The sequence below is a fragment of the Grampus griseus genome (assembly GCF_964374135.1).
Source record: "Grampus griseus genome assembly, chromosome: 1".
Classification (NCBI taxonomy): Eukaryota; Metazoa; Chordata; class Mammalia; order Artiodactyla; family Delphinidae; genus Grampus; species Grampus griseus.
The window spans coordinates 89,031,994-89,051,544 of NC_139017.1; the positions used below are offsets into that span (position 1 = coordinate 89,031,994).

General features: G+C 40.7%; 1 protein-coding gene across 2 annotated transcripts in view; it reads left to right on the forward strand.

Annotated features, from left to right (window-relative positions):
- The window catches only part of VAV3 (vav guanine nucleotide exchange factor 3), a gene marked incomplete at its 5' end in the record, with an annotated part of 388,846 nt that extends 369,779 nt beyond the window's left edge, over positions 1–19,067 (forward strand). The window contains 3 exons of one of the 2 annotated variants that reach the window (XM_082646938.1): positions 13,894–13,977; positions 16,034–16,185; positions 16,849–19,067. In XM_082646938.1, coding sequence (XP_082503064.1) covers positions 13,894–13,977; positions 16,034–16,185; positions 16,849–16,890 — 278 coding nt within the window. In that variant the 3' untranslated portion in view covers positions 16,891–19,067. The remainder of the gene's footprint in view (positions 1–13,893; positions 13,978–16,033; positions 16,186–16,848) is intronic. The other variant, XM_082646939.1, reaches the window with a different exon arrangement.
- Positions 19,068–19,551: the final 484 nt, after the last annotated feature.

Sequence of the window (19,551 nt, forward strand, 5' to 3'; positions counted from 1 at the left end):
AGAGTATTGGGCAAGGAGCGTGTAGCATTTGTAGGTGAGGAGCCCGTTGTAAGCAAGGCTCTTTCCTAGGGCTGTGAGACTTTTTGCCTCCGCAATGACTTGAGTGTTTCAAGAGAGATGACGAGAGGAAGGAAGAGAACAAAGAGCAGTCAGGCACAACAGTGAGCCGTTGTGCTTCCCTAGAAACTGCAGTGGCTCCGTGGTTCTGTGGATCTGTGTAAGAATCCCATTACTTTCCAAAAACGGTCGCAGGAAACGTGCCTTAGACTGCTGCGGGTGTACCCCTAGGGCCTGTGTATTTGAAGGGCACTGAACTGACTTTTGCCTTTCTTTCTGTACAGTGAGCGCTTAATTATTTTCAGGTCTGTTACTGAGTAGCTGTCTGACCCCAGGCAAGTCACTTAGCCTATTCGGGCCTCAGCTTTCTCACCTGATGAATAAGGAATGAGATTAGATATTTTATTATGTTCTTTAAAAAATAGCATGCTAGGTTTCTTTCTTTGTATGCATGAGAGAAGGAGGTAAGGTAGAATGGTAATAGACCATTACACCTGGAAAAGTTGCACAATTAGCTGTTTCATTACCTATTAATAGACCTTAAGCATCTTCCCAAGTAAATGGAGAATTAGTTGGACCACAGAGGTGGCTCATGTTTAAAAAAAATGTCACAAGACCTTATTAATTACTAAAGAGGGAAAACAGAAACACCTAAAAGTGATCAAAGTTAACATCACCAGTAATGGGACAACTAGATATCATGCACCTCCTAATGTGATGCTCTGAGAAGGATGTAACACCACTTTTGTGGTATTCCTGCCCCCCAGGGTGCACAGTTTGAATCTAATCATGAGGAAATATCAGAGAAACCCAAACTCAATGAATTCTACAAAATAATTGGCCTATGCTCTTCAGAAATGTCAATGTCATGAAAGACTGCAGAATTGTTTCAAATTGAAGAGAAGGAGACCAAAGAAACATGACAGCTACATGCAACATGTGATCCTAGGTTGAATCCTGGACCAGAATTTTTTTTTTTTTTTTTTTGCTTTTTTCTATAAAGGACACACAGGGAACAATTAACACATTTTGAATAAGTTTCTAGATTAAATAATTTTTGTTTTTGATAATTGTACTGTGATTATATAAGAGAAGAAGATGCCTTTGTTTTTAGGAAAGACACACTGAAATATTTAGAGATAAAGGGCATTGTCTGCAACATATTCTAAAATAGTTCAGGAAAATATAGAGATGATAAACATGGTAAAATATTAACACTTGAGGAGTTTGAGTGAAAAAATATATAAGAATTCTTTGTACTATTCTTGCTACATTTAAGTCTGAATTATTTCAGAAGTAAAAGTTTTAAAATTTCGAGATGATCCGTTTACCTGAGAACTAACAGAATTGGGAGAAAATGGCAGCATTCTCCTCTTTCACCTGTTCCAGGAGCAGGGGCAGCTTGGTGCACTGATTTTAGGGTGTGTAGAGTACGGAGTAGGACGTATTTGAACCATCTCTTCCTTACCTGTAACCTCACTGTATTTACTTACTCATTCCTTCATTGTTTTATTCAACAGTTATTTATTCAACACTTACTATGTGCCGAGTCCTGTTCTGGATGCTAAATATAACAGTGAATAAGATGGATAGGAACAAACATAAAACAAATAACTTCATAAATAATCACAAATTTTGATAAGTCTTGTGAAGCAGAAGCAAAGTGAAAGTGTACAACAAGAGGGCCTATTTAACCTGTAGGGTCAGGGAAGGACATTTTGAAGAAGTGGCATCTAGACGAAACTTAAAGGATCTATGTGGATTGGCAAGGTGTGGGTTAGTGGCGGTAGGGAAACATCACAGTGAAGAAGCAGCTTGTGTGAAGGACATTTAGCAGGAAATAACTTCACACGTTTAAGGAATTAGAAGGGGGTCGAAACGTTTAAGGCATAGTGAGTGGATTCTAATATATACATTGGGAACGTACTGAAGCTTTAGAAGCAGAAATGATATGAACTGATTTACGCTGTTTTGAAAGATCACTGCCTACTCCGTGAGGGTGGCTTGAAGGGAGGCATGGACCAAAGAGATGAGTGAGGAAACTACTGCAGATGTCCAAGGGAGGGATGATGGAGGTTTGGACAAAAGCTGAATAGAGACAGTGGAGCAGGACAGTGGGCAGATTTTGGTATAATCTGGAAGTCGAATTGATTGGATAAAGGAATTGAGGTAGAAGTGGTACATATATGATACACAATTATTTGCCTTGGATGACTGGCAAACGGTGAAACCACTGGACTGATCAAGAAGCAAAAGAGACATAACATGTATAGAGGAGAAGGTAATACATTCAGTTGTGCACAGACTTTCAGTGCCTGTGCACACTCAGTGGTTCAGTAGGCATTTGACACTAAGAAGAGTGGTTGGGGTTGAAGATAGAGTTTTATGAATTGCTCACACTTCGTTTCAGCTTACATAAAATATAGCATTATTTTTATATAGTTTTAATGATTTCTTCTGGTCTATTGCTTCCTGAAGCCTTAGGAACCAGGCTCCTGAGCTTCCCATTCTCAAATTGCACTTTGCACAGTGCCTTTCATGAAACACGTGTTCAGAAAGGGCTAAGTGAGTGAAGTCAGAGCCTAAGGTCTGTAGGAGACATAGCAGGTATTAAAAGCACTATGTGTAGTTGTTATTTGAAAAAGCATGGAGAGATGGGTGGGCTTGAAAACAAAATATAGAACAGCATGATCCTTTGAGGTGGTGACAAATATTATAGCAATTCTTCAAAAATTGACAAAGGCTTCCTGGGTCTTTGGGACTGTGCGAATGACCTTGCGGGAAAAAGTAAAAGCCAGAGCCAGGGCCCAGGCTGCTTTTCCCTACTGTGGTCTCATTCCTTTCACGCAGGTCGTCCCGTTATTCTATTAGCCATCTGACAAGGTGCTTAAGCTTCATTTTAGCCAGTGTTTTGGAAACTTGGAGAATTTGTATCGTTCATATTTAACTCACTGTCACATTATATAACTTGCTTATTCCTGATAATTCTTGAAACATCTGATAGTGCCTTAACCATTATTTATTAGTTTTATCACAGTGTAATAGTGGATAATATTTATTATCTCCTTCATACACACTCCTCAAACATCCACTTATTTTTTACCTTCTTGCCCTTGTAATTCAACATATCTATATTCATCTACTCTTATTCTGATCTCCTAATTTTATCCTCAGTCTTTTGTTGTCTTTTTCCTTGGTCATTTGGCATTTGGGTTTGATTTAATCTAATTTTATCCTGGTAATTTAAATATCTGTTTTAATCTCACTGTAGCTTCCTAGAACTGCCTTAAAAATTACCATAAATGAAGGGGATTAAAACAACAGAAATTTACTCTTGAGTTCTGGAGGCCAGAAGTCTGAAATCAAAGTGTTGGCAGGGTTGGCTCCTACTGGAGGCTTTGAGGGGGAATCCATTACCATGCCTCTCTTCTAGTTTCTGGATGGCTGCTGGCAAATTTTGCTGTCCCTTGGCTTACAGACACACCATTCCAATCTCTGCCTTGTCTTCATATAACCTCCTCCTCTGTGTGTCATCTCCCTTTCTCTTCTTTTATAAAAACACTTATTGCATTTACAGCTCATCATAATACAGGATGATTTCATCTTGAGGTCCTTAACTTACATCGGCAAAGACCCATTTCCCAAATAAGATCACATTCACAGGTTCTAGGCGGACATGTCTTTGGGGAGGTGAGGCACCATTCAACTCACTATAATCTCATCATACTAATTTTAAATTTTTCTCCAAATTTTTCCATCCTTATTTGTTTTTTATTGGAGTTATTAGAGGACTTTGCACTATTAGGACAGATGGGTAGTCAACGGATGGGGAGTTACAAGGGAAACATTACCTTAATACAATGAAGTGTTTTCAATGGCTTGTAACTTTCCTGCAGTGAAATGCACTGTCTTCCTGAGAGAGAGCACTTCTAGCCAATGAAAGTTTCCCAAAAAGGTCTACATGACCGATTGTTTGAAACACTATATAAAATACTTGATATAGAATAAGAACCTAGTAATTCTGTCTGATATTCAATAATTTAATGATTAAAAGAACACTATATTTTTCAAACCCCTTTCACTTATATTAATGTCTCCAACTGAGTGTTTCATGAATCACCAGTCCTGGGAGAAGCATCATGAAAGGTTTCGTTCGTTAAACAGATGTACCAGAAGTGCTGCTTGTATGATATAGGAAAGTGATGAGTTTCCCTAGTTTATTTCATCCTGCAGCACTGTCTCATAATGTATAATGTTTGTATTATGAGCCATGAGAGAGTTAGTGTATGTGATGTACTTAGAACAATGTCTGGCACATGGGAAGTGCTCTGTGCGTGCTTTTCTATGGGCTAAGGTGGTTCTAACACGTTGCTGTCATTTTTATACTCTTTTTCTCAGGATGTCTATCATGTCCACAGAACTTACTGTTCTTGGGCAACTAATCACCTACAGCCGAACATGTTCATTATTAGGTCATTCTGGGCTTCCCTTTTTTACTTACTTGCTTCAGGAGCTTTAGTAGCTACTGTGAGGGATTTTTATCCTGAACCTGATGGCTTTAAGAATTAGTAGCCAGTACCCAGGGTCCCTTCAGAAATTGGTAGCTTGCAGATCGAAATTCTACAGATTCAAGTAACCTCACTCAAAGCTGTCCTTTTTCATGTTTCAAAACTCAAAGAGCAGTCCTTATGTTTTAATATGTCTCATTTTGTATACTGTTCTTTCTATAAACCTTATTTTCTAAATTAAAAACTGGTCTCAATATATGTAATGTTCCCTAATTGACTATAGTGTCCTCAGGTGGCAGCCCTGATCGAAGGCTTTGGTTTTTCTAGTCTCTCTTCCCTGTAAAACAAACATAAATTGAGAGGAATTCCTTTTTTTCTTGCTAAAATTTGGATCAGTCTCCTAGCTTTGACGAACAATGCTGAGAGCTCTTTTTTTCCTCATATATACCACTGATACGCAGCTTCCCCTACTGAATTCCAGATCTGCATAAGGGAGCCGGTCCGACTTGGCTAGGGTTTCCCTTCATTCACTGCTTTATGCATTCAACATTTTTGAGCATCTACTTGCACTGAACACTCTACTGCACATATCCCTTGGGTGTTACATACAGTTTAGCTTAACAGCTGAACAATGGACAGGAATGCAGGGGGACTCTGGTATTGAGGCACTTCAGACTTAGCAGCAATGTCAACCCTGGTAGAGGCTTTTTTAGCAAGTATTTTTTTGTGACATTGCTGAGAGGTCATCCTCTGGCTTTACTTGACACTCAGGTGACTTTATGTCTACGGCCATACAAATCACCCAACTTATTTATTTTATAAATTTATTTACTTATTTATTTTTGGCTGTGTTGGGTCTTCATTGCTGCGCACGGGCTTTCTCTAGTTGCAGCGAGCAGGGGCCACTCTTCATTGTGGTGCAAGGGCTTCTCTTGCTGTGGAGCATGGGCTCTAGGCGTGTGGGCTTCAGTAGTTGTGGCTCACAGGCTCTAGAGCACAGGCTCAGTAGTTGTGGTGCACGAGCTTAGTTGCTCCGCGGCATGTGGGATCTTCCAGGACCAGGGCTCGAACCTGTGTCCCCTGCACTGGCAGGCGGATTCTTTTTTTTTTTAAATAAATTTATTTATTTTTGGCTATGCTGGATCCTCGTTGCTGTGTGCGGGCCTCTCATTGTCGTGGCGTCTCCTGCTGCAGAGCACGGGCTCCAGGCACGCAGGCCCCAGCAGTTGTGGCACGTGGGCTCAGTACCCGCGGCCCACGGGCTCCAGAGCTCAGGCCCAGCAGGGGTGGTGCACGGGCCTAGTGGCTCTGCGGCATGTGGGATCCTCCCGGACCAGGGTCCGAACCCGTGTCCCTTGCATCGGCAGGCAGACTCCCAACCACTGCGCCACCAGGGAAGCCCCTGGCAGGCAGATTCTTAACCACTGTGCCACCAGGGAAGCCCCCCAATTTATTTTTTGAACAGAATTTTTTAAATGCTTATGTTGATCCAGAAACTTGACTTATTGGAGCTATTTACTATCATTAGCTCATCTCTTCAGAATTACTCAAAGTTAAATATACTACATACACACTCTACCGTGATTACCTTTCATCTGATGTGCTTTTTTCCCTTCCCCACTGTATTTCTTTCTTTTTCAATAAGCTACTCAGATTTATCCGTCCGTTGTCATACACGTGGTTGCCAAATCTGTCACCATCCTGGCCACTCTGCTCTGAATACACTCAAATTTGTCAGAATTGAGCATAAACACTTCAAGATATCTGACTTGCTCGTTCAGATCTTTTCCTATTCAAAGCTCAGTCTTTCTATTCAAAACTCCATCTTCCCCTGTTAATTTTCCCTCTTTTTCTTTATTCTTCTTCCTCATAGGGCAGTTCTCCAAGAACTTCTCTCCTCATCTCATCTTTAGTTATTACATTCCCACCAATAACCCCACAGGTCCCCACATTCATTCATTCAACAGACCTTTATTGAGAGCCTACTGCAGGCTTGGCACTGTTCAAATTGCTGGGGATACGCAGCAGTGGAAAAAAAAAAGTCTCCGCCTTTGTGGAACTCACATGATAATGGGGAAGGCAAATAATAGATTAAAAATAAATTATATAGTATATTAAAGTTGGTGAGTGCTCTGGAAAAGATAATCTAACAATGTAATGCTACTCAGGAGTGCTGGGGATGGTTTATGATTTTAACTGGGGTGGTCAGATGATGAGGGACAAAAGTAGAGATTCATTTTTCCTCCTTTTGGTAGCTTAATAGAGAGCCGGTTCAGCAGTTTTCAGTTCTCAACAGTAGAACAGGCTAATACTAGCCACTGGCTTCCGAAGCTCCCCTTTCTAACAAGGTCATTTGTATGACCAGTGTCTTAGTCTGTTTGGGCTGCTATAACAAAACACCATAGACCAAGTGTCTTCCAAACCACAGAAATTTATGGCTCACAGTTCTGGAGGCTGGGAAGTCCAAGGTCAAGGTGCTGGCAGATTTGGTATCTGGTAAGAGCCTGCTTTCTGGTTTATAGAAGGCATCCGTGTCCTCACATGGTGGAAAGGGGCGAGGAAGCTCTGCGGGATTGCCTTTTTAGGAGCACTAATCCCATTCATGCAGGCTTCATTCTCATGACCTAAGCACATCCCAAAAGCTGAACTTCCTAATACCATGGCATGAGGCATTAGGTTTCAACATATGAATTTTGGGGTCTGGAGGGGGACACAAATATCCGGTCCATAGCAAACAGGGAGCTTCTGCTATCATAAACTCACATAAATACCCCGTCCATCTGAAGAGCAGGCTACTGGAACTTTGACCATGGCGTGTACAAACCATCCATGCCCAACCTAAGCAGTAGGACAGTGGGAAATTAGGGGATTGAGGACCCTCTACCTACTTCTTTGCTTGTATATCACTCCCTCCCCCCATAAACCCTGCTTTCTCTCTGCACTACATGGCACAAGTGCTATGCGTCCGTGACTCTTTTATGGGGCATCAGGTTAGGCCTCGTTGTGAAGGTAACACTTGAGTAAAGATTCGAGGAAGTGCGAGCAGAACAGCCAGTGCAAAGTAAGGAGCATGTATGACATGTGCAATGTGGCCAGAGCAGCAGAGATGGAATCAGAGGGGCAAGGGAGGCCAGCCTCTGTGAGGCTTTATAGGACTTTAGCTTTTGTTCCAGAAGACATGGGAAGCCATTGGAAGGATTTAAACAAAGGAGAGACATGGTCTGACTTTGATAGGATTGTTCTAGAGTCTGTGTAAAAACAGGAAGACCAGTTAGGAGGCTCATGCAGCAATCCAGGTGAGAGATGGTAGCAGCCTGGAACAACATGTAGCCAGATGGGTCACCTTTATAATGTGTAACCGAACAGGACATGCAGACACATCAGATGTAAGACAGAATAGCAAGAGAAGACCCAAGGCTGTGACTGTAAGGCTTTTGGCCTGAGCAACCGGAAGATTGGAGATTTTTGTAGGGAAAGGCTCAAATGGAGCCTAAAGTCTAGTCATAGCACTCTATCCAAGATGGGTAATTTCCATATCTCTGTATCATCTCTGTGTCTGTCTCTTTACTAATTTGTAAGCTCCTTTAGAGTGGATGCTCTGTCTTATCTGTTTAATCTCCAATAGCACCTTAGCACAGTCCTTGGCACATTAGTAGTTATTTAATAGATGTCTGCCAATTATCATTAAAGAGTAAGGATTTAGGATCAGGGTCACATCTTGATAAACTAGATGCCTAGAAATAATCCAAAATCCCTTGAAATGTCAAATGATCTAATTTTCCATAACAATAAGGCCTTATACTCATACTTTTGCTTGTTAATGGCTTTATGTATTTAGACTGTGCAGTACTGAATATAAAGTAGCTGTTTCTTTTCACAATAATTCTAAGTTTTCCTTGTCATAGCTTTGAATTTTAGGTTAAAAGAGATTTGTCCATTTACCAGATGTCAGCATTCAATTAAATGAAACCCATCTGAATCATTCCTACCTTTTCAGTGACAATATATAAAATATACTATAAATACGATATATTTGAGGGAGATGGGGAGCACATATTTGATACTATGCCTATGAATGTTTCTGGGAGTCTAAGAAGAAGACATGGCTACGTGCTAAAATAAAACCAGGTTAAGGGTCACAAATTTAAACATTCATTAAATTCTCAGCATGTTCTCTGCTGTTAGGCCATCTGTATACAATCTTGGTAAAAGGAACCTCCTGGATCCCTCAAAGTGTCCCACATGGGAACGTAGTCCTTCAGGAAAATCTCTAGGCAACTGCTGGGCCCCAAACTCACAGGGATAGCTGTATTGATGATGGTATCATTGGTACAACCACCTGATATTTTTACTTTTTTTTTTTTTTTTAACATAAATGAGTGTAAACACATGTGGTTGTTACATCTTAAGGCTGAGCATTAGGTAATGTCTATCCCAGAGAATAATTAGCAAATGCTTAGTATCATATTCACTTATACATATAATGGATAATTAAGTGGTAGTTCAAAAATACTTTGATTTGGTCACCAGTACCTTAAGGACTAGTGTTGATTGAGCTTGGTCTCTGCTGTGTACAAATTTCAAATGCTATTGAAATTTGAGTGGATTTTCATTTGCTTGTGAACATGAATAGCCTAATCAAAGCAGAGCATAATACTTTAAAGCAATGCTTAGTTAACCTTAACAAAAGTATAGGTATCAGATACCAATTCACTAGTAATTTATTATTCTGTGAACATTGTGTTCCTCTTTTAATTGACATGCTTCTGTGGCTCTGTCCTCTCAGTCAAGTCTCAGAACTGGATAATATTCACTTATGATGTACCAGTCAGTTTATTATGGCTATGCTAATAGCTTCTGTTTCAATTAGAGAATTTTAGTACTTCAAGTTTCATTTAACTTGGAAAAGTTAATATTTGACTTAATATTTGAGTTAATATTTTAATAACTCCTAACGAGACCTCTTAAGTCACTAAACTATGAGCCACTTATTTGCTAATGTTCCATGAACATTAGCCCATTTGAGTGCCAGGTATCTTGTGAAAATAACCAGAGACCCCCACCTAAGTGTGATGGTCTCTCTGAGCAAGGTTCTCCTTTGTCTGTGCTAATAAGGAATTGAAAGTATTTGAGGAAGGACGAAAGTTAGGCCCTTAACTAAAGCATGCAGTTTGCAAATGATTACTTCAATGAAAAAGGTCTCAACGTAGATTTACTATTATCTCAGTGGATACAGACATGAATAAAAGTTCTTTCTCTCAAGAAGCTTCCCAGAATAATGTAATGTACTAGCAGCAGGCTTCCTATAATATTAGGTGGTGAAGTGACTATTAGGCCAGGAAGTGAAAGGGATAGGAAATAATAATCCCTCAACATTCCCATCTGAACGTCACTGTTACTCAGCTGTTTCTATTCCATTCCAGGATCTGCACGTACCAATAATTCTTATATTAGCGTCATCTCGGTATAGTCGGAGGAGTCTGATGAAGAAAACACGTATCTGTACGTGTGTGTAGAAATAGGTGGATGTATTCTCAGTATGGACAGAAATACGTTTTGCAGGTTAAACCATTCTACAAAATATTTTTATCAAATACCTTATTCTGACATTGCTTACATCTAGATTTAAATCCATACTTTCCTAGGGAAACACATTATTTTATACTCGTCTGCATAGGTGCCAGACATTCAAATGCTGTTTTGCCAGCTTACGAGAATTAAGGACCCAAACACATTGAAAATTTATGTATAGAAAGAGCGGCAACAATAAGTCACGCTACGATGTGTAGAGAAGTAGAAAGCATCTTACCAAGCTTTAAAGTGTTTGGCTGAGAGCTACGTACTGGGTGACAGGAGCAAAAGGTTAATCAGTTTCTCCTGAGAAGGTTCCTCAGGTGTACAGTATGGTTAATGCCATGAGACATTCAGAAATATTATAGTTATTGTAGGAATATCATGGATAGATTATGGCTCTCAGGGATCCTGGGGAATAAAACCTGAACGTATTTCACGTTCTTCCCTTTACGTTGTGCTGGCTTTTGTTGGAAGTCTTTGAGCAGTTAAGTGAGCAAAAGATTAGCTCAACAAACAGGAGGAGGAGAAATAAGGAGCTTGCAGAATTAAATAGCCTGCCGAGATCCTCATCCACTTAGCAGCTTCAGTTGCTTAGTCCTGGGCCTGATCCCGTGGGGATGCAGAAGCAGCGTAAGAGCCAGTCCCTACTCTCCAGAATCAACGATTCATTGAGATAGAACACAGGAGCACATGCAGTAATTAAACAGCAGGGCCGGGGAGCGCCATGATGTAAGTGCCTCACAGATGGCTGCAGAGGACAGAGAAGGGGACGAGTGTTATCTGGATTGGTCAGGGAAGGGCCTGAGCTGAGCTTCGGAGACAAAGAGGTTAAGGTTCGCAGAAGCAAGGTGAAGGAACAGCGTGCCAGAATGAGGGTGGGGCTGGTGTTTGGGGGGTGGGGGGCAGTTAGGAAGCTGAGATGAAAAGAATTTGTGTGGGTAAATGATGGAAGACTTGGTGAGAAAGGCAGGATATAGCCAGACTACGAATTGCTGTGGAATTGAAGTCAAGAGTTAGGATTTTATAATTTAGGAAAAGGAATGATGAGTCTGTTTACGGTGAGTAGCTGAGGGGCGGCATTTAGAATAGAATGGAAAGAAAGCTGAAAGTAAGAAGACCAATTAGGAGGCAGTTGTCTTAGTTTAGAAATGGTGTAAGTCCCTGAGTTGGGATGGTGGAACTGAGAATTTAGTGAAGGAACAACTTTATATCTCAGAGGAAGAGGAGAGTGGACAGAAAGAGCTAAAGAGGTATACTGACCTTGCAAAGATGGTTTGCAAAGAGAACGTGGGAGTAGTTGGAAAAATAACACAATTGTGGGAGGTTGAGCTAGGTTACAGGGAGGAAGATGATGAGTTTGGTTTCAGACAAGTTAAATCGGAGATCATGACTGTACCTCATGGCAGGGTGATGAAAATGTGTGAAATCACAGACTGGAATTCAGGGGAGGAGCCCCAAGGCATATCCAAGAATCTGTTCCATTCATTGGGGAAAAAATTAGAGTGAAGCCAGCAGAGGAGCGGAGGCCTAACCACGGTGGGAAGAGCTACCATTTAGTAAAGATGATAATGTTTAGATAAGATTTAAGATGGTTCAAATTATAGGTACTTGACGTGAATGCAAATGTTTGCAGGGCTTTTAGGGTTAGGAGGGAGGGGTAGCACAGTGATGTTATGTATTTGGAACAGATTCAAGTCCTCTAGTGAGGCATTATCCGTATTCAGGAATGTTAGATATTTTAAGATGAGAGAAAGGTAGATAGATTAGATAACCTATTTTTGAGATTTAAATAGCATTTAATAGTGTTTTCACTGATTTCTTATTTCTTCCTTCTAGAGTTAACTTATCTTTTGTTATATTTCAGACTCTTGAATTACCTTCATTAGAAATTTTGGGGAAATACTGTCTGCTCTTATTACTCCATGGATAAATAGTCCCAGAGATAGAATCGGGGATGGACACTTGAGAAAGCAGTTTGGGGAGAAAACGCCCCTCATTACAAAGAAGTAATGGAGAGAATGAGGAGTTCTCATTTAAGTTCTCACAAACGTGGGGTAGGAATCGTGGCACTAGATTTTCTGCCGAAAGTAGCGTTAGGGTGCCTTTTCCTCCTTAAATTAAAGATGACATCCTCTCCTCTCTCTAACAGTGGGTATAATATGATCTCGAGGAACACAAAACAAACCAGTTACACTGCATGGCAATAAGTGAATTGCGCAGATTGTAAAATTAGCTGCAATAGCATGTACTGCTGCATTTTAAAATAAAAAAGTGTAACTTGGAACATGCAATGGATTAGAAAAGAACCTTGATTATTAACAAGGATATACTCCAGGGCAGGTTAAAAGTAAGTATGCGAAGCCATTTATGAGAAAAGTGTCATTGAATGCAACAATGTATATATGAACCAAAGAACGTCTGAACCCTTCCTTCCAATTCCTTTCCCCAGTTTACTTGGTTGGAATCTAAGTATCCCGTTAATGAGCTACTGACGTTCTTAGTATCTCTAGGGCCCCTTCTTGACAGGAGTATCTCTGCCATAAAATTTTCAGTAACTCAGTTTCCTTGAAGCTCATCCTTAAGGTGAGGGCAGCCTCCTCAAGAAGCAGAATGGTAGCTTTCACATTCCAGACAGCAGCGTAGAATAAAGAATCAAAGAGAAGGGTGAAGGTGTGTGCCAGCTGCCTTCCCAGGAAAGGTACCAGAAGTTGCCTTATGATACTTCTGTATATATCCCAGTAGCAAGAACTTAGTATCCCTTCTGGGCAAACATAGCCCAACGAAATAACCTATTACATGGATTAAGGGAGGGATAAATATTGGGAGAAAGTTTACAACCACACCTTCCTCCTCCATTGCAATGGCACCATGGTATCAGCAGGGAGAGTTTTAAAACCGCCTAAGGTGGTACCTGAAGCAGAGGGGTAGATGCAGAGCGGGGTAGCAGTGAAGAGCCTCGGCTCTGGAGTCACACTGCCTAGGTTTGAATCTAGGTTGTTCTCAAATCTGAAGAAGAAATAGCATGGGTACCTTCCCCTTTGCATTGCTGTGATAATTAAATGAATATAAAACATTGAGCATGGCATCTAACACTTCCAAACCATTTGATCATTTTAGCTCTGATTATTAAAACGTGAGACGTTTCTGAGCATCCGAATGCATAGAAATTTTCTGTACGTTCCTACAAGTTGGGGATAGATTTACTTTCTTTTCCAGATATAATTCAAAGTGGTTTACGTTTTATTTTTGGAAGTAACCTAGCATGTGCATGCTTGTTTGGAGGGTGTGTGTGGTTCCTAACAAATCGTCTGAGTGATTTTCTTGAATTTTCAACGGGCGCTGCATGTTTCATTGACACCACCCTATAGGCTCTTACTTCTTGTATCAGTTTTGATGTGAAGCATATTTTACGTTAAGAATTTACAGGATCCCCCTCTCCACTGATGTGACAAAGTGGGAATTGTGCACCACATCAAGAGGAGAAGGCCGTCCTTGGATAGAGTGGGTATGCTGTGTTCACCTATAAAGGGACAGATCGCTCTGAACTGCAGAACTAATGTCAAAATGTAATAATCCGGCTTGTTCTTCATTTAGAAATGGTGATAGGAGACAAGTGGGTGAAAGCAAAGCTTGATATTTCAACTTTGATATGACAATTTTCTTAAGGTTATAGACAACGAAATAGCTGTGTCGAAATATGTTTTGCCAACACCTAAATGGTCTTTGCTTCTCTCTTTTTCTTTCCTTCTCTAAGCCCCTTCTTTGTTCTGTGGGTTTTCTTTTGTAACTCCTCCAGACTACAGCTTTGTCCCCCCTTCTTCCACTCCTTTCTGGTCAGGTACTGCTTTACTGCTTTTATATGTCTTTTCAACTTGCTTTTGTTTGCAAATAAAACATTTTGACTTCTGTGTGTGGCTTCTCATGTAGATACATCTCCTCACAAACAGCCCCTCGAGTCCCATTCCCACCATGCACTTGCCTTTTCTGTCATCAAGTCATCGTCTGTCTTGACATACCACTCCTCTGGTTTTGTGTGTGTGCTCATGTTATGTATTTCAGCAAGACATTTTCTCTTTCATCAGCTGGAAAGAGTTGAGAGCCGAAAGTATAAAGGGGGAATGAAGCACTCCATAAAACTAGTTTTCCTGAGGATCAGAAATTTGAGTTGAGAAAAGCCAGTGTTCATGTATTTCCATTAAGAAAATAAATAGGACCCAAATCCCAACTTTATCTCCAAATATAAGAGTACAATTCGGTCCAAATTGCTTTAAAGGATGACTGTGCCCATCGGTTTGTGCAGGGCATTCTGGTCTTGATTTCTGTCATTAGCCAGAGAATGTAAGGGCTGTTTATGTGACACATAGGGGAGTACATGATGGCTGGATAAAGTATGTTTTCTTACAGATTTTTAAAAATTAACCTCTAAGTCCCAGTGGAATAATTTAGTACCAGAAGGCCCTTACAAGTCATCTAGTATAGACCTTTCATTTTCTAGGTGAAGAGAATGTGGCCCAGAAGGGTTTAGAGACCTGTACAAGGTCACACAGTTAAGTTGAGGATGGGTTTTTCCATCACTGGGATGTTTTTATGTGCACGACTCTAAGAGTAGTGCCCCAGTAATGGGATGGTTTTCAGTAAGAAAACTATTAAAGTGGTTTGTGTCTGAACAGTAAAATAAAATGACCTATTTTTGCTCCTTTACAGTTCTGAAATCTACAGCATTGCTATGCGTTTATCTTATGACGGACACCTGGAGACTAAAAAAAAATTTCTGTCATTGCAGAGCCCTGAAAAATAGGCCAGAGATCCCGGTCTCCAAGTGGGCAGGCTCTTCCAGGGTAACAGGCCATAACTGCAGCTGCCTAGGCACTGGGAACTGTTAAAAATATGGATGTGTGGCATTTCCCGTGTTTTTTTCCTTATACTTCAGTTTCTCTACCATTTAAGGTTTATAAAGTCCCACCAATCTCAAGTGAGTGATTCTCAGAATCACTGAACATATGATTGAAAACACTTTATAACCCCAAGGAGCAACAGGTAGAGATGTTAATATAAAATGTGTCCTGAAACACTAGAGGCAAACAAATGTCCAGCTTGAACAGACTTTTCCTTTCAGGACAGGCAGGTGAGGGCAGGGAGGAAGTTAGCTCCTCTCCTACCATTTAAAAAAAAACAAAAAACTGAATATAGGAGGCAGATGCCCTGAATCTTCTTTTTGATTAAGTATTTCAGTAAAGGTTTTCTATAAGGCAGTACTTGTTTGAAACAAGATAAATGGATGGTGTTAATCTATTTATTCTGTGAAACATGATTTAAGCTTCTTCACGAGTACAATTATATATAAAAGAGTAACTGTCCCTAAATAGTTTTAACTGAAAACAAAGGCTGTTCGTGGGGAGGGGGGAGGATAGAAGTGATGACATGGATTCAACAAGAGACTTTCAGAGCAAAAAAAGTTGGTTGCTTTGAGTCTTAAGTTGAAAAGTTTACAAGATAAAAATGTGAAGCTTTTACCATAGAGGTTCAAGTTAAAAATGGATCACTATGCCATCAATAGGAAATTTATGCTAGTTATTTGAGATTCTATCTGCTTAGGTAGTAACTTAGATATTAGCCTTTGTTTTTTTTACACTACAAAAACTAGTCCCTGTTTCGAAGTTCCTATGAAGAATGTGAAAACAGAACAAGTTTTTTAAACTTGGTGAAATGAACCTGACTACACCTGACTGAATTGAAACAGCAGTTCTGCTGCTTTCAAGCCCCTCTGCCATCATCACTAGTCTGTGACAAAATCACGGCCGTGCATTTTGACAGCATCTATGACATCCATCTGATTAGGTGCTTATGGTTGGTAAACTGCACATCAATTCTGACGCCCCATCCTTTCTTTACAGTGTTAAGTCCAAAGGTGCTGGGCATCGCCATCGCTCGGTATGACTTCTGTGCAAGAGATATGCGAGAATTGTCCTTGTTGAAAGGAGATGTGGTGAAGATTTACACGAAGATGAGTGCGAATGGCTGGTGGAGAGGAGAAGTAAATGGCAGGGTGAGCTGTCCCTCTCAATGTGCTCGTCACATGAATGAAGGGGGCTGGGCAGCCGCCGGCGCCCATTGTGGTGGGGGGAACCCTACACCGTGTGGCCGGCTTCACCCCCCCAGAGCCCTGGCTCCGCACGGTGGTGCTCCTTCCTGAAAATAGGCACCCAAGAAAAACGTGTTGAGTGAATATGATAGCGGCATCGATAAAGTTTACTTGGGCAAGTTTGATGGCTTTCTGTTGGGAAAAGGGTTGAGCATATCAGTTCTTTTGAGTCTCTAAGCCTCTTTTTAAGTCTAGAGCATAAACTTTATGTGGAGTACAAAATATCTAGAAGAGCTGATGATCTAAATTGGAAAGAGTGGGGCATAGGACCTCTGTCTTTATATCTTGTTCTACAGCAGAAATAGGAAGCATTAACTAGTAGAGTCCCTTAATTTACATATTTGTGTGCTAGCAGGTTAGAACACCGTTTAAGGGTATTGTATTCCACCCTTTCTGTCACTCACTCTATTGGGCTTTTAGGAGCAGTTTAAACCAATCCTCTTCACCTGCAGTGGGCATAAAAGGCCAGGTTAATTCGGGGTGTTATGAAAATGAAATGCTCTGTAGAGTCCTTTGAAGTGCCAGATGCAGAGTCACGTTGCTGTGTTGGTTGCTTTTCCCTTTTAGGTGGGCTGGTTTCCATCCACGTATGTGGAAGAAGATGAATAAATTCCAATCCAGCGTTGCGCCCCGCACCAGGAATTTCAGAGAAGGGATACACAGAAGCCTGCACAGCATTATGAATTCACTGAAGTGTTTAAAAAGCTGCCTTTCTGGCTATTCAACATCCTCCCTCTTTTTCCCCTCCTAAGTCTTAATGCTGGGGTTTCTAAAGATGCTGGTACGGACAGATTAATGGCTCGCCTAGAGCTGTGCAAGAAACAGCCTGCCCGCCTGTCATCGTCAGGGACCAGGGCAAAGCCAAAAGCTTTTCTTCCTCCTGCAAACACATTGGTTCATGTTTCTTTTTCCTTCGTCCAGTCAGACGCCATGAATGCCAGCCAGCCATTAGTAAATGCTTAACACATCGTTACTTTCTTCTCACGTGCCATTCACCAGAATTTTTGATGGTACAGAGAAGCAGAAGTTTAATTTTGCCTTTCCCAGCATGAAGAAAAATGGGAGTTCTGCCACTGGGGCAGCTTATTGGAAAGATCCAGCATTACTTGTCTTAAATTGCTTCACAAGGTGACTCATTGCCTGGCAAACACTTTTACCCCCCGATGTTACTCATGTTAAAATATAAGAGACAAATGCTCAGGTTTGCTTCATAAGTGATATTATATGGGAGGGGGGGTCCATTATTCATTTGGTGTCCTGATGAGATTTGCAAACTTTTTCATAAAAAGAAGACATACAGAAGAGTACATAAAAGAGTATCTTCATATTAAATCTTCACAACCTTCATGATTTCATAGGGTTATTTTGGAAATGTAGTACTTCACTTATGAGATAATCTTGGTTGGGTATGTTTTAGGTAGTCACAAATAATCTGAATTAAGGTAGCATTGTTTACAGAAACAGACCAAGGGCTATGATTTATAGTAAGTCATTTTAGAGAAGCAACATCTATTAACATATGCCTTTTTCTCCCCTGACACCTCCCCCCCAGCCCCCCCTCCCCCACCCACAGAAAAAAGACCTGCGATATATTGCCGATTCCCACATTTTCCTAGAGGATTTACAGTAGCACAAACAACCTTGTCGAGGATTTTTGAAGGAAAGCACAGCAAGGTCCTTTATGCATTTCAGGGACAGAAGGAGGGTCACTAGGCTTTTCTGGTCTTATTCACTGGGGGATCCCAGCTCTCACTGAGGCTCTTCCCATCTGAGGCCATTTCTGGGTGTGTATTAACCAGTGGCAAGATCAGTCTGCAGTGCACTTATCTGACCAAGTCTTCACCCTTTATGTGAGGAGTCTAAGTATATTTTTCCTGGGATGTACAGAGTGCCCAGTCAAGACAGTCAAGTTAAGACACTAACTTGGCCCTTTCCTGATGAAATATTTTCTCCATAGCGGAAGTCATGTTCTGACAAGACTCGGAGAGTGTTTGCAGAAAACATTAAAAGCATTAACTTAATAGAGCCAAAGTAGGAACATTTAGTTCTGAAATTTTGGACCATCTCTAAAATGAGGTGGGCGTGGCTGGCCTTCTCCCCAACCCACTTGAGGGCCAGAACTTGATGTTCATTGGACACATCTCCCTTTAGAGACCCTCGTGGGCTAGGACTTCTTAAATAGAATAGATTCAGGACCTTTACCTCAGAATTATGTAAACTGTGATTGTGTTTTAGAAAAGTTATTATTTGCAAAAACCAGTTAAGTTTTTGTATATGTGTAAATGATCATGAAATTGAGTTTTATAAGATGTTCTGTACAGTAAAGTTATACCCTCAAGGTGTATCTTGGAGTGGATTCTTTCCCATAAAGTCTTATCTGCAACACTGTGTCTGGGGAATGTTTTGTCTGTTACTGTCTGCCAAATGTTATGGAGAGGGCAGCTTCATAAACACTCCTGTGTACAGTATTGTAACTTGTGCTGTTTCTTTTATTGTTGTTTTAGCCGATAGACTCCCTCTCTTTCTTGTTGCATTTCATGGACCTGGGGGTTTCCCAGCAGAGGATAGTAGAGTCCTTTTCATGACGTTGCCAATTACATCTTTGTCTATGTTTAATACTTCATATTGGAAACTTTAATGCTGCGAATTTGTGTAGATTTCTAATACCAAAGACAGAAGTAAATGTTTTTCCATACTTTGTCTTGCCTGTATGCAGCCCTGTGTAATATGGTGAATTAGAGTGGTATTTCACTTTGTAATATTTTGTAAATATGTCAATATAATAAATAGTTACTACTTGCATTATATCGAGAGTTGAAGTCTTTCCATAGAACAATTCCATACATAGTTCAACATGTACCAACCTCATCAGAAACACAGGACTAGAAGCCCTAACTTTGATCTGGTTTAGCTCAGGCTTGCTGCCTGAACAGTTATGAACAGTGGCCTGTAAGACATACTCAGTAGTTGCAAATAATATATTGTTGACATGCTTCCCATGTGCCTCGCACTGTTCTAAATGCTTTATGTACTCTAACTTGCAGTAACCCCAGGAGGTATAATCCCATATTATCTCCACTTTTCAGATGAAGAAACAGGCATTTCAAAAGGCTGTAGCTTGACTCAGCGCTCAGAGCTGACGAGCGTCAGAGATGGAGTTCCAAGTTGGACAGTCTGGCTCCAGAGCCTGTACCATGACACTTAGACTAGGGTCAAGAGGGAGATTAGGGATGTTTCTAAGACTGCACAGCTGAGAAGCTATGATACAAG